This window comes from Pagrus major, chromosome 7 (assembly GCF_040436345.1).
Source record: "Pagrus major chromosome 7, Pma_NU_1.0".
NCBI lineage: Eukaryota > Metazoa > Chordata > Actinopteri > Spariformes > Sparidae > Pagrus > Pagrus major.
The window spans coordinates 9,017,966-9,039,180 of NC_133221.1; the positions used below are offsets into that span (position 1 = coordinate 9,017,966).

The 21,215-nt window shown below is 40.0% G+C and overlaps 1 protein-coding gene across 1 annotated transcript; it reads right to left on the reverse strand.

Moving 5' to 3' along the window:
- Nucleotides 1-297: 297 nt before the first annotated feature.
- Nucleotides 298-19,287, reverse strand: bltp3a (bridge-like lipid transfer protein family member 3A). The gene is made up of 21 exons (XM_073470650.1): nt 19,074-19,287; nt 16,067-16,229; nt 15,127-15,165; nt 14,789-14,880; nt 14,476-14,665; nt 13,970-14,110; nt 13,676-13,846; nt 12,336-12,516; nt 12,117-12,203; nt 10,325-10,495; nt 9,837-9,982; nt 8,362-8,503; nt 7,804-7,997; nt 6,442-7,649; nt 6,116-6,300; nt 5,900-6,039; nt 5,596-5,746; nt 4,409-4,665; nt 3,930-4,038; nt 3,645-3,736; nt 298-3,122 (listed from the first exon to the last, which is right to left on the reverse strand). Exons 1-21 carry the CDS (start codon nt 19,115-19,117, stop codon nt 3,006-3,008), a joined length of 4,020 nt encoding a protein of 1,339 aa, XP_073326751.1. The 5' UTR covers nt 19,118-19,287; the 3' UTR covers nt 298-3,005.
- Between the last annotated feature and the right edge of the window lie 1,928 nt (nt 19,288-21,215).

Genomic DNA, 21,215 nt, shown 5'->3' on the forward strand with positions numbered 1-21,215 from the left:
GGTGACCTGACAAAAGGTTGTGCAATTGTCTGGATTGTTTTTTCCAGAATAACAGGAAAATTGTTTATGACAAAAATGGACTCATTCATATTATCTCTGAATTGACTAACAATACTAAATTATGTAGAATTATCATCAAGGATAAAGTCAAACTGTGGATCGCACCACTAAAATAACTGGAGTGAGACTTGAACATATAGGTTTCTGTATATTTTATGACAACAAAAACATGGATGCAATAGATATTGAATGTTACGCAAAAACATGCATTTTTCTATTAAAACTTAAAGGCACAAATGAAATGTGTTCAGCAGTTAATCATTTATTCTTTCACTTTTTAAAATATTTTCCACATACTAGCTTTGGTTCACAGAACCAGTTGTATATTAGTCTCAATGAAGTGATAAAGACATTACAAAAATTCAATGTAACTCTACACAACTGACAAAAATACTGTCCACAAGTTCTCCAACATTTGCGTCACTTATAGGAAGATTTCACAAGGACTCCTCTGCAATCCTTTGAAGTGATTTACATTAAAATGAGTGCAATTTCCAGTGAATTTATCACACAAGTGCAAGTAATTCACAAGGCATCAACATCACTTCAGTACATGCATCTGCTTTACATTTTGCCAGCTCATCTTGAAGTGCTTCACTTTCCAGCTATCTTCTTTTTGCATTGTTGTGAGCAGATGGAACTCAGAGCACCAGTTTGTCAGCAGAGTAGGGATGCTACTTAACACAGAGGCCTGACTGAGGAGAGGGAAACTGGACGAACAGTACAGCTACATGTTGCATCCAGCATGGGAAGTTCAATCTCGTACCACTGTATGTTTGTCTACTAAGGCCATGCAAAAACATAAACACCAAAAGCTGAGAAGATCACAAATATGATACTGAGGTTTAAGGACAGTACCTCTCTTATTACATTGGTAGTGAGGATGTGTTGAGTACACATGCAGGTGAGAAGAAAATGTTAAAACCTGTTAGGTTAAGTATTTTTCTCTGATATAAGTCACCTTAAAAAATGAATAATCCACATCAAAAATATGTAGTGTTACTGTTCTGTCATGTTTTTGGTTATACCAAACCGCCTTTCTATTGCTCAAAATCTTACATTCCTCTGTAAGAATGCAAATCTGTCATTCATAGCTTGCAAGGCAACCAAAGTTTTAAAAAAAAAAAGAGAGAAAGGAAAGATAATATCTTTTCAACACGGAGTGCTCTGGCAAGTTACAGCCACCAGGGGTCTCACAAGCACGCCATGGGAAAACGATGAAGTTGTAACAGCTGTGCAACCATTATGATAGATAACGTACCTCTGAAGGCTAAACCACTGATCTAACAATAGAACATTTGTACATAAAGTGTAGCTCACAGAGAGGTCTTTTCATGAAAATATTCATAAAATGAATGTTAAACTGTCAAACAGTGTCTTTGATGAACAAATCCATCATTGTTCGAATCCATGCATATAACAGATTTATGCATAGAAAAAGGAAAGTGACACAAATTTAAATGGCAGCTGGCCTGACGGACAGAATCTGCAGCAGATCAGGAACAAACAAACTGAAAAATATCAGTGTCTGTAGTGAATTTGGTCATTAACACAACACACTGTGTGTGCATCCATTTATCAGTGCCACAGCTTTTTTTTTTTTTAAATGTCATTTTCTTTGATTGATATGGCTTCAGTACACTGTAAAGTAACTGTGTTCTAACAAAAACACATACTTTGACAAATCTAAATAAATATACACACGTAAACAACATCCTGAATGAGCTTTAAGTTCATGACGTCTGACCACTATACTACTGTATACATGATAAATATGCACAGAGGTAACACTAACACTAGCAGTCTAGAGTTGTTTCCTGTCAAGCTACAAAACAAGTTTCAAAGAGATCAAGTATTGTTACTCTGGTAGCTGGTATGATCCAAATCCTCTTTAAACCAGAGAGTTAGAGTGAACCCAGATACAATACTGAAGCTACTGTGCAACCTGCTCTCCACATGACCGAGGGAGAGATCGAAAGGCGTGTCGTCTTGAGTGGACATTCAACCACAGAGCACATCGTTTCACAGTACAAAAGAAGCATGATCAACATTTCACAACACGAAGAAAAATAACACTGGGGAATGATTCAACCCGCATTCTGAAAACGGTGAGAACTTGATAAGAGTGTGTAACCATTCCACCGTGGTGATAAAGCAACCAAGGTGGAAATGGAGATTCAACTGTCTCTCCGTGAAAGCAGCACAAGTCTGCTTTCCTTAAAAAAAAAAGTGCAATGTTTTCCCTACTTTTCACAACACATTTTTAAGACAGCTGATAATATTTTATAATACTTTTAAATTAAAATAAACCCACACCTAACCAGGTCATCAACTTTACTAAGTCTATGTAGCTTTATGACTCTGCTACGTGGATATTAGCACTGTTCACAAAGCATGCTTGTGTTTCGTAGATGGAGTGCCTGATGGATTAGCAGCTGTCTGGCAGTGTTGGTGCATGTGAAGAGGAGGTTTTGGCATGTGATCCACTTAACATTTCCACAACAAAAATAATTAACTGGAGAGAATTAAAGCTTGATGATATTTACCCTTGCATGCTGTGTGACTAATACTGAAACCACATAATGAGTTTACTGTTCACATTGTTTTGGATGAGAAACAACCAGAGTAGTTTGTGTTTAGTACAGCAGTGAAAGATATCTAGACTGCCAGATTAAAAGTAGTACCATTAATGTACCTATAAGTTAGCTCACTAGGTTCCCCTTTAGTAATTGTTATCGGGGCTCTTTTGTAACATCATGAACAGCGTGATATAGCAGGTGGGATCCAAAGCCACAACTTGGATTGATCTTCTTTTCAAACATGTTCAACATCCAGGCATTCTTTTAATGAGTCCTGCTGGTTCCTGACATTCAGCCTGATGCGTCCCATCACTGCTACTTTGCAGGAGGAGTAATACAATAGGTTCAGGTGTGAAAGACAGAGGCTCAGAGAGTAAACGTTGGGTTGTACTTCCTGACTTCCAGAAGGAGGCGTTCTCTGTCACCGAGGGCCTCGTTGAGAGCGGCCTGGGCATCGGAGAGCTTCAACTCCAGGGTTTGTCTCTGTAACGGCAGGATGATTGGATTGGTTAGCTCCAGCTACTGCAAGTGCAAACGCTTTGGCTAGGTGCTTCAAGCCAAGTGGGTGGATATCAGATTCTGATGGACAGCAGCAGGTGTAAATTCAACACCATTACACTGTCCATCTTAGAGCTGACCAGTAACAGGACACCAGTATCACAGCTGTATTTAAGATAAACAGAGCAGATTACTGTAGATTTAAACATGAGGAGAACCTGTAAATCTAACTCAGCTGAGGTTTCAATGTCTTGGCCTGGCCATTAAAAAATTAAAGAAACAAAAAGCCCTGTGACTACTACAGTGCTATACACAGCCTCATGATAGATACAGTATTGATATGCCTGAAAATGGTTAAAAAATAAACGCTGCCATTTATCTAACAAACATCCCAAAATACTATCTAATAAAGCCACATGTTGGAGTCATGATCACAGTATTTCTACTCCTTTGGCTGCAGACACACAGAAGCATATACAGAACATCAAACTGCTTGATCTCCCTTACCTCGCTCTGCTGTCGAACAGAGCAGGAACTGTTTGGGTTGTCTGAGCCAGCGGCAGGAACACCTGCTGAGGCTTTAGGGTCTGCACCCTCAGCTGCAGTTAAAAAGGAAATGGTGAGGATCACTTTCTGTTCATCTTTCTGTGACAGCACATGTTCTGAGCTGGAGTGTTTGTGGTTCCGCGGTTCATCACCCTGATTATTTCTGGGTGTATCCACAATACTGACAAACATTACATTTATCATAGTGGGTGAAATTTAAATAAAAGACATTATTTTCTTGCTCACCTCTGAGCCTCATCATGCCATCTTCACCGCGCTCGAGGAGCAGCTGATCTACAATGAACGAGGCTGGGACAGGTTGAGGGGCTGTGGGGTAGATTTTGGGGCTATCATCCTAAAAGAAAGGAAAGGGATCTTGTCAGTTAACCACATTCTTGAACTCATACTAACCATTACTGTTCATGTCTTTTCACTCTACCAGGTTACATTCCAAAGGTTCAATTCAATTTACTTTAGTTTAATCTGCTCAGAATTACCACTGCCTTACAGGGTGGTATACATACTCACTATATACTAAAAACTAAGAAAACAATGATCGAGGTCCTTCAATTCAGTGGATTTACAGGGCAGAAAACAATCAAGACTAAAATCATATGATAATTAATCATATATACGATAATGTAGAATGCGTTTTCTACTAACATGTTATAACCAACAAAGTCAAAATTAGTTGACCCCACATCCAGACTGTATCAACAACTCACCTTCATGGTGATGGTGATGTTGCTCATGTGTAACTTCATTGGCTGACCGTCAATACTGAATTCATCTTCGAGAAAAGGACCGATGTTAGCCACAGTGGAGGCTAACAGCTCAGCCTTGCAGTCTTGCATTCTCATATCAAGGAAGCCCAAAGAATCGGCCAGAGCAGAGTGTCGGGCAGCAGATGGACCCATCTCTGCTCGCATGCACACTTGTGGAGAGCTCCGCTTACCCTGCTTCTGGACTGGTTCGCCTGGAGCTGCAGAAACGACAAAGTAGAAAGAAGAAGATATATATGTAAACCGTGTGGTCGCTTTAAACTGCAAGACGGTCCAACATGCTTTCCATACAGGCAGTTGATCGAGTCCTGAATTGAGATTAGTTTTGTCGAGATACTAATATTTCTAACTTCGATACAATACATTGGATGTTCGATACCAGAGGGAAAAATTGAAACAACACTTCTTATTAAAAGATAAATATAAGGAGGCTTGTACACAGAAGCATCTAAATGTATTTAGTTCTGGAGGAGGTGGGGCTATGTGGGCATTACAGCAGTGCATGTGTCAACTCACTACCAGAGAGAAGAGTGAAAAAACTGTGCCAATACTGGTGTATCATTACTGCAAAAAATGAGTACTGAAACAATTTAAAATATTCAGAATAAATATGTATTGATATTTCGATTATTTCTGACAACACTCATTGACACCATCTGCTTTTGTATAGAAACTATATTTTGATTTAGAGGCATTTATACAATGTAAAAGATGATGCAAGAACTGCTTGTCTCACCATCAGTGGTACCAACACACAAAACATGAGGATTTGTTTGTCTGAACTGTTGAGATTAGATGTCAGTCCATTTTTAGATGATATTGTTTTTATTATTGAGATCTATAAGTATCATCAAAAATGTAAATCAACTAAACATTAAGATGCCAAAGAAGACCATAGAGGAGAGAATAACAATGTACAATGAGAATAACAATATTAACATGAGCTTTTCTTAAATTATATTTAGCAGCAATCTAATTATCCAACTACAAAAAATCTCTGTTTTGCTCGTTTCTAATAAACAGAGAGACATGATTAGAGTTGCAGCATTAATAAGCAGATGTCCGAAAATGTTTTGTCCAAGAGTCTGTTGATAGGGAACAAACATCATGGCAACAATAATCTAGGTTACCTTGTACGAGACCAGCCAGCACATCTGATACCCTCACAGTGCCCATCTGCACAGGGCTCAGATTCTGGACTTCTACAGCCACAACTTGGTCTTCTCCCTTTACTTCCATGGTACAGGCCGCTCCACTCAGGATGAGCAACAACACAGAGGACTGCAACAACATAAAGCACATAAACTCACATTTAAAACCACTGTAGATTTAAATCTTTAAATTTCAATTATTCTTTTAGATATTATTTTGTTCACGAAATTAAGGCAACCCCACTGACAAATTCCAGTCTGTTACATTAGCACAATAACTTACCATATCCTGTGATACGTCCTCAGTACTTTGTGACAGAGAGCTGCTAAGGTCAGCTGATGAACCTCCCTCTGTTCCTGGAGCTGGGCTGCCTCGACTGCCAGCAGGAGTGTTGTTGGGACGCATGGACTCCATACCTGACTCTGGAAACATGATACATACTTATAGTACAGGTCACCTATGTAATTCAGGGAAATTGCTTGCAAGTATTTTGAGCACCTGAGTCCATGAGGACAAAGAAATTGTCGCTGACATCACTATCTACAGAGAGGTTTTCGTCAGGCAGGCTGCCTTCCAAGATAGCACTATCAAAGGAATGCTGGGAAGGCGACTGCTTCATGGATTGGTGGCGCAGGCTGGCAGCCAGAGAGGGGGAGGACTCTTCTGAACGCTGGACCTGTTCCCTATAAACACACACATACAGAAACACACACACAGAGTCGCTAAGGGAAAGCCAGTAAAAGCATGTGGTGCACAGTATGGGTTCCAGACACACAAACGCGATTACGATGCCAGCAGCCCAGCAGGAGAGCACCAGCACTTACTTTGCCTGCGGGCTAAACAATTTGCTCATCCCTGAGCCCCGACTCAGCATGCTGAAGGCATCTTTAGTAATCGAAAACGCCCCTTTGGTCAGGTCCAGCGAGGCACTAATGGCATCTTTGGTCACATCCTTGGTGACATTTATGGCGCTCGACAGCTCTCCCTCCAGGCTGAAGGTGGACGGTTCGCGGGAGAGGGCGGGGGAGTGTCCAGGTGAGAGTGGAGGTGAGAGAACAGGGGTGTCCTCTTGTGCTGTTACACCATCCAACGCCTCCTCCACAGCCTCACATGCCTCCTCCACCACGCCATCTTGCTCGTCCTGATCAAACGCAGTATTGACGGAGGAGATGCCATTTTCTAACCCACTGTCCTCCAAGACCACATCTACAGAGTGATGAAGGGGGGAGATGTCAGAGTCTGTTATGCTGGGGCTGTCTGTCTCTGGGGTGTGGGCGACCTCTTCCTCAGGTGCAGAGTACACTGGTGGCAACAGGAGACCCAGTTCTGTAGAATCTACCAGGAGGGCCAGACACATCGTAGCAGCTTTTGTCTTCTGCCCGTGAGCCTGCTTAACATCTCGTAGATCCCGGCCCAACTCTGCTCCCAACCGAGCCATGGCATCCTTCATTCTCAGCAGGGCGACATACTGGTAGTGGTTGAGCCACATCTTCACTGGAGTGATGGTGTGGGCCAAGAAGTGGAAAGAGGCAAGTGAAGCCTCTTCCTGTTCTGAAGAAGGCTGGTGGGCTCCGTTGGGACTGGAGGGGGAAGACATGGTACCGTTTTTAAAGGCAGAGGGCTGACACATCCACACAGACATTGCGAAGGGCTCAACAAAAGGTTGGGTTTTGCCTTTGGGGAATCGCCGAGCCCCATCAAAACCTAGGGTCACACGGGAGAGACTGAGAGACCAAACATCCTGGGATCGTTGCTGCTTTCTGTCCAGAGGTTGTGGCTCTGTCTCTTGAGAGTGCTGGAGGAAATGGGACGGAATGGGGTGGAAGGCACTCTGATCTCTGGGGTAGTGGCAGGGAGGTGTATGCTGGAAGAAAGAGCAGCTGGAGAACTTGTCATAGGTGCTATTGAGGTCAGCTCTGGAGCCGTGGGGGCAGTGGCGGGTGTTGCTGACAACCATCTGTGGTACAATAACAGAGAGAGACTGTGGACGCTCCGGATGGTCCAATATGGAGGAGTCCAAGGGGATTATCATCTAAAGAAAAGGAACAATAAACAAGTCACATAAACCAAAAATGCACACCCTGATGTTTATGTAAAATGCAACAGGCTCCAATAAGGCAAAGAAGGGATACACAAACATTTTAAATCTAAACTAAGGAGCCATTCATATTTAATAACATGTTTACCTTGAGCTGAGCTGCATCCAAGCGGATGTCTACATGTTCGTCAGCCTTGCTGCTGTCTTGCAAATGGTAGAAAGCTTTGACTTGGTCCAGGGTGTGCAACAGACCCCTGGAGAACAGATTGATCCACAGCACACTGGCTGGGTCTACACAGAACTGGAGGCTGTTCAGCTGGGCATACAGATTTGAGGTGGGCACTGGAGGAAGGCAAAAAGGGATGAGATGCTGATACGGAATATTTACATGTCATAATTTCCAGCTATAGCGTTAAATACACAACCGATCCAAATATATACAAGCAATTAGGAAATACAGTCCAGTTTTTCAGTAATACAAAATCACTTAAAAAAAATTTGTATGAGGTTGCTGGTAAGGTCAAGTTTCTGTCACGTAAAGGTAATAAGGCACACAAACAGGTTTGTATGACTATGATTCATACAAAAGGGCGGTTGTGCTATAATGAAAAATAATTTTAGCTCACAATATGAAAGTAAAGAAATCATATTGCTCTAAACTTGAAATATAAACAAAAAGACAACAAAAAGACAACAAAAATGTTACCTGATAAACTGGGGTTATCAGGAAAGTAGTACTCAGTAAACTGCAGATGAATTGCTGGTACGTTGTCTGGCAAACGCAGAGCTTTCCGGTTGCAGGATAATAAAGACTGGGTCTTCTTGTTTTGACGGCCTCTTGTAGACACCTGAATGTTGAGGTTCAGACATTAGAAGAGTGGTGGACATGTCACCAACTATGGGGTTATATTTCTCATTCATCAGCTTCATTCAGTACACAATAATAAACACAGAAAAGGAAAAAAAAGGACAAGAGTGTGACACATAACTTAACTACACCACCTGCGTCTGAACACCAGACACTTCCTGTCGTAAACTGAAGGTGGAGACCCAAACATGTAAAGAAGTTCCCCTGGGGGTCTCCTGTTATTTCAAAAGGGGAACTACAAGTGTCTTTAACTTTAAATAAGTTCAAGAAAAGTATGACACATCCAAAGTGAGAATGGAGAAGCAGCGTGAGAGTGAAAGGCACTAGGGCAGCCAAGAGAAGTGACACATAAATGGGATTATCCAGGTATTTTACTGACACATGAGGAGTAATTTTACTTAAAGCTTCATTATTTCGTTGCTGTGGTGGTTATTAGTACAGCAGTCATAACATAAGTAGTTATCTTCTATTATTACAGTTCCCCAGAAGTGAAATTTGAGGTCCCACACTTAAACATCAATACTTTATTACAATAAATCAGCAATCTGCTAAAACACATCAGATAGCTGTTCCTAAAGAGACTTTTGCTCCCTCTGTAAGGCCTGTCAGGCAGTTGCCTCTAGGGCTGCTAATCCAACATCCGGTTTGGGCAAACTGCAAGTCATTAGCACACTGCAGGAACTTACACTTGTGTCAGCTAGCTAGCTAATGACTAAGTGTGTTTAAGAAAAGTCACCTCACTCAGGATCTATCTTGAGAATTGGTCAACAATTAAAAATGCTGAAAGAACTTTTTTGTCAACTCTTTTTTTTAAATCACCTAATCATCCTCTCCATGCTTTACATACACACACAAACACTGTGCTAGGCCTATACTCATTATTCCCACTGTAACAACTGTAAGCAGTTATGTCATGAATGCAATCCACAGGAGGAAGCTGGTGGTAACGTCTGAGAATATCATTTTATGTCAGTTGTGTAAGATAAAATTGTAAGGGAGTTGTTGATATTGTTGTATGATCCACATTAGATCAACACTTATGTAGCTGGAGGTTGATTGGTGCCGTCTTAATTTTCTACTGCAATAAACTGCTCAGCATTAATACCATCTGTGATGAACTACAGTCATTATAAATAAGTCCAAAACCTGTGATGCTTTGTCATTGCTAAAATCGTCCAAATGCAAAGCGACTTCTAGCCTCATCAGGCCTACTGCCTGATCGCTTCCATTGAGGTCAAGTCCCTCGTTCCATTTATTGGAGTAAAGCTTCTGCTAAAGCAGGTAAATTAAATCAGCTGATGATTAAAGCTTGCCTGGTGAATGTCCACGTCATCCATCCTGACCACCACACAGCTAGATCGCAGTCTCTTCAGTGATGACCCTGACGTAGCTTTGGCAGAGCTCCTGCTGGACGTCTGCTCTGCGTCAGGGGGGCTCGACTTGGGACTAAACTGTCTGTCTAAAGAATCGACATGGCAGAAAAAACAATATTGTTTAAAGCGGCAATGACGCACTTACCAAGAAGCAAGTCTGATTCTAAGTTAGATCATGATGCTGATGTTCAGAAATATTTTTACTGATTAATATTTGTGTCTTTCTGACCAGTGCAATAAAGGCAAATAAGTATTCATGTTTGATTTCATTATTCAGTTTTTATCATTTCCCAGTTGTCTTGATGACATCTGTGTGTGTATCTGTGTAATTGTATCTGTGTTTAGTTGTCACAAGAGAAGAAGTAAGTGACTTCTTACTAAAAAATTTAGTAGGAAGACACCACTTTACATTAATTCTGCACTCAGACCTTGAACTGTCTTTGCAGGGCTGTCCTTGGTTGGCTGAGGCACCTCAGAATGTGGCCCAGGGAACCCAGAAGCCTCTGCTCTTTTCTGGTAGTCCTGCAGCAGTTTTCCAGCCCACTGGGCCTGAGCCTCCATGGCTCCACTGTGGCGTTCCCAATGTCGACATCCATCAGCTGTATTGGAGCAGCAGCAAAAAGACAGTTATGATTCAGCAACCATACCCACCAGTACACAGTGCAATATTGACTATATACAGTGCTTGCAAATAGCGAACTACATTTAATCCACCTAGCTTGCTGGTAGTTCATTGAATCAAAGATCTAAGGTCAGCCCCCAGACAGTATAGATTGGCTGTTACACCTCCTCTACATTAGTGCTCAACACGAGTGCCCCTTTGGGTGTGTGCTCAGTCCCCTCCTGTTCACACAGTACACCCATGATTGCACTCACAGACATCAGGAAAACTCTCTAGTGAAGTATGTGGGTGAGACCACCAACATAATCAAACAATGATGAGAATTCATATCAGGAGGAAATTAACAATCTTGCAGAGTGATGCACAGAGAACAATCTACTGCTTAATGTCAGCAAAACCAAGAAGCTGACTGTTGATTGTCTACATCAGTGGAGCTGAGGTGGAGAAGGTGGACAGTTTTAGATTTCTGGGAATCAACATCACAGAGAACCAGTCATTGTCATCACACATCACCAACCTGGCTTAAAAAAAAAAGAAAACACACACAGCAAAGGCTCTACTTCCTAAGGAAATTTAAGAGGGCTAAATTCCAAAGCCAAATTCTTGGTAACTTTTACAGAGGAGCAATGGAAAGCATCCTGACTCACAAACTGGCATGGTTTGTGCACGGCCCAGGACAGGAAGGCTCTATAGCAGGTGATTAAAACTGCCCATAACATTACTGGTACCCATCTACAGAGCATCAGTGAAATTGGTGAAGTGAGATGTCTGCACAGAGCCCAAAGGATATTAAAAGACAACATCCACCCCAGCCAGTCTGTTCACCCTGCTGCCATCTGGCAAAAGATACAGAAGTATCTGCTGCCATACCACCAGACTGCAGAGCAGCTCCATTTCTCAGGCTGTTAGACTCCTCAATTCATCCTTCAGCTCCATTGTAAAGAAAATAGTTTTTTTTTTCTTTTATTTAAAATGGAGGGACTAAACTCAGATTTGTTTTGCAGCCCTGGTGTTGTAAAATGACAATAAAATGAACCTTTACCTTTACGTTAAAGTTGGTTTATATTTGTTTAGCTTGATATCTCTGTTCGTCTCTGTATCTGAATCTGTACATTTGCACTGTGTGCTACAAAGTACTAGAGTCAAATTCCCTGCCTGTGTCAACAAACTTGGCCACTTTTTAAAGCTGCTTTTCATGCATACATGCAGACACTATGCGTGTTTATACAGTATATATGAAATACTGTATATAAAGTTGTATGATGTTGATATATGCATCTTTCCTCTGTTAATATACCCTTCAGAAACAGTCATTCTTATCAAACAGAAGACCAAAATAGAAGTTGTTTTCTAACTTGTTTAATTGACCATAATCTGCTCCAGAGGCGACTTTGCTGTTCTACATTCTACACTTGAGGAATTCCAGAAAGAATAATAGCACAGGGCACTCTCTCCCAGGCCATTAGTCTGCTTGAATGGTAATCCTCCTAACAGCTAGTCCTGGATAAAAGCTGTGGCTACAGTGGGAGCAGGACAGAGCCTTTGGGTGAACTGCAGTAAAATTACAGTCAACAAATGGGACAAATAGATACACTCACCAGGCCTGTGGACAGGATAGTAGTCAAAACCGAGCTTCCTGAATGTCAGCTGCATGGCACCCTGCAAGCCTGGTGGGGGAGGCTCATCTATGCAAAAGCAAATGAAAACCACTTGACTTGAAAATCAGAAATTATACTGAAGTAAAACCGCCTAAATATACTTGAGTTACACAACAATAAACCCAACATGTTGATCAATTTTGGCACATGGCAACTAACCTTCATCCATTGAAGAACTGTCATTGCATACGTGTAAGTCTAAGCGGGATATGAAGGTGTGGTAAGAAGACTCCTTGACGTCGTAGAGATCGAAGTATTGACTCATGTTGCTGGGGGTGCCAGTAGGAGCAGGTGGGGGCTCCGTCCAAAGGCTATGAAGGCCAGGTGATGGAGGAGCAGTCTGAAACACAGAAGAGGTAAAAAATGTTTTACCAAAATGACATAAATATGAAAGGGGAACAAAAACTTAAAAATGATTGACTCTTTCTGTTGTAAAGAGAGAACACTGAATGTATAACTGCAAACAAATCTGGAGTATTTAGTCTTTAGTTATAGTGACATAACTTTAGTAATGTTTTCACATATGAGATGAGCTGAGAGAACCAGTTGAAAGTGCTGATGTTGGGCTTACATATAGCATCTTGTTTATGTTTGTAGACTATTCATGTGTCTTTGAAAGACATTCTAAAAAATAATGAATTCATATTTTCAGTGATTTGCTTAACATGTAAATAGAATGTGTTTTAGCTTTAGGTCTCACAGTTTTTGCTGTATTTGTGTGTATAAATAAACGAAACAACTTTACACTTGTAAAGATAATCAGTCAAAATAATATTTGACTGATCATCTCAATAGGCACTGTTATTTTTCTTTTTCGTTCATGGCAGGACAGTTTTAAAGGTGCTAAACAAAGACAAAAATGAAAGCAGACAAAGTTAAGCAAAAATTGACCAAAATAAACCTGGACTCGAGAGGACTGAAAGTGGAAGCAGATAAATAAAGCCTGGTAGGTTAACTGGTATAAGCACATTTTTCAGTTTATGTTATAGGCATATAGGCCTTTTCCATGGAAGACATTTAACATGTCAAGAAGGGATTTGATCTCATTTCCAGTTGCAGGTATAAATAACAAAATTAATGATGGCTGAATTCCATTTAGCTGCTTTGGTCTCAGGGTCCTGGTATCGTGCATGCTGGCATTCAGTGACAGCCTCACTAGGACACTCGAATAGAACAGAGCCATTGTTGATGTAATTAGTAACTGTGCTTTTCCTACAATGACAAGTCAAAATGTGGTCTGTGAAAAGGGCCTTTTGTATCATTATGTATTATTTTCATTACCAAATATCAAATCAATTAAAACTGATGCAGAAGCAATCATTCTGAAGAGACATAACTTCAGATGAATTTGGCTCATATGTTTTAAGGTTGACAATGCCTGAAATCTTCCTTTAAATATACAGAATGAAGTCTGTAGTTCAAGCCTTTCAAAATATAATATTAATCATCTTCACATTGATTTCTCTTTAAAACTTTAGTGAACAGGAAGGTGGCAGGACCTGTAGGGATTCAGCAGTCCTGCTCTTCCTCTGCTGGGCAGACTTCTCCATGGCCTCGCTGAGAGATTTGGCGTAATGGATGATGGCCTTGAGCTGAGAGTCAGTCAGAACCCACAACAGGTCGTCCAGAATGAAAAGCAGCTTGGATGCCAGCACATTACAGTCCTTTATCTAGAAAGAACAATGAAGAATTAAACTTGACTTTTGCATTTGCAATTTAGATGAGGTCATTTAGGTTTTTTTTTCCTAATTCAATGACAGAATAGTGAATGAATTGTAGAAACAAAATCCTACTCTGCGTTTTAGAGCGATGCGAATGCGACCCTGGTTGGTGATTAGACGTAACGGGGTACTACCGAGGTCCTGGTCATCACGCTCAATGGCATCTGCCTCGATTCGTAGACTCTGCCAGTTAATTTCTTTGAATGTCAACACCTGATTGGAACAACAAAAACATCAAACCATTCAGCTGTGATCAAATGAGACAAAAAAAACACACTCTATACTTATGAGTGAAATGATTGGTGTCTATGTGGCAAGGCCAGAGAAAGAAAGGTCAACAGACACATTTCCTATTGAGTGGATTATGAGACCTCATTCTGAAAGGTTGTTAATCTCAATGTAGTCTATGCCGCTAATAAAAACCATTAAAAGTTAACATGATTACAGTGTTAGCTGTAGGCCTAATGAGCACACACTGTTCCTGTGGTAAAACATTGTATTCAGATGGGCATTGCATACGACTTCCAGAAAGAACAGTGTTAAAGCTGGGCAAGGAGGGGGATAAAAGTGGACCGTACCTCTCCTCTCTTTGGGTCGGTGACACGGGTGTAGCGGAGATCACTGCGCTGCCATTTGGGGTCGAGGCTGTTGCCTTGTAGCTGCCAGAGCTCGAAGGACGCATGGAAGGCACGGGCCTGCACCTTGATGGTAATAGAGTTGATCCTAACAGACATGCCCTCCACCACTTTCTCTGCAAAGCCGTACTCGCTGTAAATACACAACGTCAACACGACTGAGGGCAATGTTTGACACATGCTTATACACAACACGGGATGAAGTAGTTTTTAACGTCAGATATGCCGGCTTAACACAAGATTTGTGCTGGCTTACCTCTGGCCTGCTGTAATAGCTATAGGAGAGGGGCCATTAGGTGGACGTGGCTCCTCACATGTCCTCATTTCTACTTCTACCTTATCCAAGAACTGCACAAAAGAGGAAACAGTAATACTCAGCATACAGTTGAGCAAGGATAAATAGAGAAGTAAACTTTACCAACGGTAACAGGGCAGAGAACAGTGAAAAACTATGCTAAAGTCATGCTATTCTTAAGTCATGCTTTAGCTGATGTTTTTTTCAGTTAGGTTATTCCCTGACTACAACATGAAGAGAGAAGCTTAGTGTTGCAGAAAAATTTTCCAAGTACTCTTGGAAGGAACAGAAAATCTTACCAGGCAAATGGGGCTTGTTTTCAACTTTGTCCATTGTATCTAAAAAGACAAGACAGCGAGGTCCGAAGAGTCAGTCACAAACACTTGCCACAGCATTCTACACTGTTTATTCTTCACTGGGCACAAGGGCAAAATGAATCAAGCTCCTATAGCATCACACAAGTGCTACAATACTGACTGCCACGCTGTTATATTTGGAAACATCATTATTATGATGGCCTTAAATCATCTGACTCAGAAACACAAATCCTCGTCTACTCAGTGTTTGATAACCACATTTGAGAGATCATTACAAAAATTGTGCATATAATGGCCGATAAGAAATCTGAAGTTCTTACTTCCTAATGCTGGTATTGGCAACGGCTTCAAAAATCAGGTATCAGGCGGGTTCTGTTTAATGCTCAATACTGTCCTATCGTACAAGGTTGGAAACATGTTTGCTTCCTTCTTTAAAGCTACTTTTTAGACAAACTCAAGGAAAAATTGAGGTTCAGTTGGTTAAAATATTTAGAAATAATGAATATAACAATATATTCAATAAGAATATTATTAGTGAATTTGAAACACACTGTCTCAAACATGAAGTGTTATTGGGATTATCTGGGAACACAAACCAACCAGCATGACAGCTCACTGCGCACCAGTCAGTGTATCTCAGGATCACTCTAGCCTCAAGCCTTCTCTGTCCCTCTGAATCATGGCTCGTGTCTCCATTATCAAAAGCCAGTGCTGGTCTGAAGGATCATACCGCTTATCTCTGTGGTACAGACTCCATTCATTTCCTCTATGACTCTCTGCTCTTTGACATTAATAAACAAAAAGCCTTTGCTTATTATGATTTTGCATTTTTTCCTTTACCCGCTTTGTCTTCTTAGAAAAGGGAACCTGCCTCACCTGTCAGACCAGCTACACAACCAGGTTTGACTAGTCAGTGACATACCCTGATGGCGGCTTTGTTGCAGTAGACCCGAGTGACAGCCAGCCAGGTAGGCAGGTCAAGCATGTTCTGCAAAACCTCTTCATCGAGCTCGAGGTTGGACAGCTGCCCCTCCCCCTTCAGCGTACTCAGATTGATCTTGTCCGGGGACAGATTCTTGGTGAACCTAAGCAAAGGGGCAAGATAAAATAGTTAAAAATGAAATGTTTTAGAGAACACTTGCAGCCTAGCTCTGGAGGATGTTCATGTAACTTTTATCAGGGAAACACCTGACATCATCAGTATACGTCACTGATGATCTGGGAGACAGAAATAGACACAATTCAATTATGCAGCTTGGCCAAGTTTTTTGAAGTAGTGCAACTGAATGAGTCATCCTGGGGAACCGTAGCAGCTTCTTTGCTGGGTTCACACAGCTGTACTCCCCACCAAGGTGAACCTCTCTGAGGGTGCTAATGGAGCGAGCTCCAGCAGCCAGGCCACAACCCTACTCAGGGTGAGTAAAGCAGCAGTCGGAGCAAATCAATTTGTTAAGTATTTTAACTTCACATACACCACATGACTGAACACGGTCGTAAAAGAAATCCTGTGATATTTCAGACATCAAGACATGCTGTTGGAAAGTGACTGATCTCAAGCAAACTAGCCTCACAGTGTGACTCACAGTCAGTGAGTTCATCATGACATTAATTAAACTAATGAGATGACATGTGAATGTGGTAGAGTTTGACAAAACATTTAACACTGTTAGGCCAAACACCATGATGGAACTGATGAGCCTGATAAGCCAGTCGAAGCTTCAACACTGAGTACAAAACAGTTCAACACTTGCTTTCCTTAAAACTAAATTTTCATATTAATCCCACACCCATGAGTCAAGCTTGACGTGTAGAGTTAATTCGCAGACATGTAACGCAAAACAGCTATGACTAGACTGTCCAACATTTGCATGTGCATTTTGATACAGTTTTCTTTTGGATTGATTGAATATAACAAAGTAATCTGGTGGTATTCATAATTAAAAGTTAAGGTGACTGAATAGTGGTACTATTATTTTATAAAACTAGCGAAACCGGAATAATTACTAAGATTATTAAACGTTTAAAGAGGAGCGAGATTCCAGAGCTTATCAAAGGCAAGAAAGAAGTCATTGTACAAACTGCCAAAGCACAACTGTTTAGTTTTACAATTAAACAACACCAGGATCATTCTGAACAGATTAACACAAAAGAGTTGCCCTTGAAGTGCTCAAATTAAATCCAATAAATCCTCAGTAGTTCAAGAAGTCCACTGTATGCAAGTTTTATTTTTATTAGCATACAGAGAATATGAACTTATACATGACGATTCAATGATCAATTCAATCATTTAATTATCATGTTGATCTTAAAAATCCACACCGTTTTATGAATACTGCTAAGATGAATATATATGAATAAATAAAATATTTGAAAAAGCACAGAATGACAAAATAAACTCAGAATAATTTAAAGTAGGGATGAGCGCAAAAAGAATCATATAGCAAATATTTTCACATGGTCATACGAGTCCCGATTTTAGTGGCAACGGTAATTTCTTACAATTAATTTTCACTGAACAATAATGTTTTGTTTTTCCACTGGAGAATGTAACAAACAAGCATGTTCCCGTATGTCTGGAGAATATGATTTGAAGGAAGGGGACATGTTATGTTGTGACACATTTTACCTTTACCGAAAAGATTCTGGTTATATTTCTACTAATTGTTTAGCACAATTTAAAGGGTTTCTGACAGCAAAATGCAAAATAATGTAGATATTCTTGGACTATAAAGCCCATTTCCTTCCTAAGAACAAGCTAAGCTCAACAACATTAATGCACTTTTAGCTTTATTTTTAATCTTTTGTCTAACTGGCAAGTATGTGTCCACCGTGACCTATCTGGTGCAAATAATTGTTTTAATAATTCATTGACAGAGACAACACAGTGGCAGAAAATGAGAGTCAGTCTAAAAGAAGGCCTCTGATATAGTCTTATGTTCAACTTTAGCTTTTACGAGAGACCTTTGTAACACATAAACACCGCTCTCCCATCCAGATGTATTTCTTAACAACTGTCAGCAGTGTCAAACTGACTGGCACGGGAAAAACAACACACTCTGACACAATAAAGTATTCTTAGAAAAGCAGACAAAATAGCAGTCTCTATTCCTTCTGAGCTGATCTGTGACGAAAGAAGACCTTGTGTAGAGAAAAGGCTGCGGCCAGCTCTAGAAAGGATGCTGAAGGTGACTGGGATGCAATATTTGTCTGTGTATAGCAGCGATCAAGATTGTAGGATCATTACTGACTATTCTGACAACAAACCGCCACTGATATACACACCTGTACAAGCTCAATCTAGTGTTAAAGAAAGGGAAAACAGCCTTTTAGTGCTCAGATAAACTTGTGGGCAAGATCATACCTGTTTTCAGGACATAAAGATGTAAAAGCTAAAATACTTTGTCCATAACTCTCCCTAGATAGATAGATAGATAGATAGATAGATAGATAGATAGATAGATAGATAGATACTAATGGCTTAAATGTATATTGTGTGGCCATAGACCACTCACATTAAGCATACTTTTTTTTTTTAAATTCTTTATTTTTTGGATATTGCTTGAGCTTTTCCAACAGTAATGGGAGGTATAAGGCCAATTGAATCGAATATCACCTTTCCAAATTAAGTATTAAGGCTGTCTGTTGGATATAACAGCATTAAAAAAAAACACATTTAACAATGTAATGCGGTTAACGTTATTAGTCTCGGTCAGGTTGAACTGGTTTGCTGACTACTGGCTTTATTATTATGTGGCTGTACCAACATGTAGCGTTAAGCTAACAGATGGTAACCACTGTGCAAAATCAATGTAGCTGCAATTACATGACAAACACCAGCGAGCAAACTGTTTTTGTGTTGTAGGGCAGTGACGTTAAAACCATCATTCAGCCGGGCTAGCCGCTAACAAAAAGCCAAAGATGACACTTACCTTGACAAATGCTTCAGAATTTGCTTTTTAATAATTCCGGCCATCTCTGCTAGCGTTCGTCTCGTTCACTACCAGCGGGTATCCCGTTAAAATAAACATATACTAGCTGACAGGTATCGCTATGTTGTACACAACCCTAGCTGTGTGCATCTTTTAGCCGCTGCTGGCACAGCACAGCCTAGCTGCTATGCTGCTACCTCGCTAAAACGCCTGTGAAGACAGCCGATGACCCCCTTTCACACACAACCGCTACTCGACTAAAACACAGCGGCTCCGGCAACGACACGACGACGACGCCATCTTGTGGATGTTCGGGGAGGAACAAGGGGGCGGAAGTGCGGAGAATCCAACCAATCACGAGCGAGGAAAGTGAAAAGATAAAAGATGACCCTTCAAGTCTGTGTACAGATGTGATGTTGAAACAACACAGCGACACAGCATCTATTTATTTCATGCTCTCAACCACAGTTATTCTGAAAACAATTAATGGAAGGGTTAAAATCACAATCGTGCCTGTTTTAGATCATAATAGTATTTTTTATGGGTTCTCATTAAAACACACAAAATTAGACTTGATGGTCAATGTTTTGACAATCTCAGCTAAATGTTTTATTCATAAGGCTAAATGTATAAAATCCCCACCCATCTTCATGTTTTATTATAAGAAAATCCCACTTTATATTAAGTTCAAACATGCTCTCACCACTGTATTACCTCTATCTATTTTTCTTTTCTTTTATAATGATAATTTTGTTTTACCTTTTTCCCATTTTCCCCATATTTTATTGTTTTTGTGTTAATGTTTTATGTCTTATTGTGTCTTTTCCCTCTAAACATTTTGCAACTGCAATTAATTGATGCCTGACAGCTTGTAAATTTGAATTTTTAAATAAACTACATAAAAAGACAAATTAAAATAAAGAAAAGTCTGTGTTCTGGTTACTGCAAAGAGATGGTTGTGTGTTAGTAACTTTATTTAATCAGATAGTCTCAGGTAGTCAAGTGTAGCCGACTGTAAATTATTATATTCTATGTACAGTTATTTCTATTTTATGTCCAAGTACAATATGCCTTTATCACAGCAGACATTTTCACATGTCATAACAGGAAAAGCACAGGTGTTTCTAACTTCTCTAACTATGGCTCTGCCCTATACAAGCCATGACAGTGTGATAACCAAAGCAAATTAAATTCAGCCATCATTTTTCAAAATTACTTTTTTAATTATTTACTTATTATTTCATATATGTTTAGAAAATATGAATCTTATAGCATTGATTGATTGATTTTATTTAAGCACTTAAGGATAAAGAAGACAATAACATGTAAAAAGCACAATATATGCTCATTAACTGCCTCTCATTATCTAGACACTCCAGAGATTAGCCTGTACCTGACCAAAAATCCCCTCTGGATTCTGATAGTTTGATGCTTTGTGGATTTACTCGTGGGACCTTGCATATCATCTACTTCTTAGAAATTAATACATGAAACAAAAATAAATGGCATATTTCCATTACATCTTCTACATTGTTTTCCATTGTTTAAGGTCTCCTGTTATTCACATAACAGTAGTGGATGGAAAGGCACATTCATTTACATTCATTTATTTTATATATGTCAGTATTCCAGTTGTACTGTTTCTGGGTCTCCAGGTGCAAAATATGTGCACTGTGCTTGAGGCAGCAGGGCCTAATAGCAAGGTTTTTGCCCCTGGGTCCCCAAACAGGTTCATCTGGTCATGTACAGTATATAGAAGGAAGTAGCATAATTACACACACACATTACACATAATTTCCCATATAGAGATATAGTACTTCTAAGGAAACAATATATTTTTTTCACAATATCTTAAAAATTTTTAAAAAATAATAAAAAATAAAAATCTAATGCAAAAGATTGAACGTGTGACTCAGGTCACTTGGTCCAACATTAAAGGGGCATTAGGTAGTTTTGAAGAAGAAATTCAAACTCAGAAATTTAATATTTACAATATTAATGAGATAATAACACAAACTCAGACATGTTTATTTTTTCCATAACTGAATAAACAAGCAGTTCTCAGAGGAAAAAAAGGTCCCCAGAACACTGTTTGAAGCTAGAAAGGTGGCAGGGTCCGCCAAATATAAACAAAGTAAAACA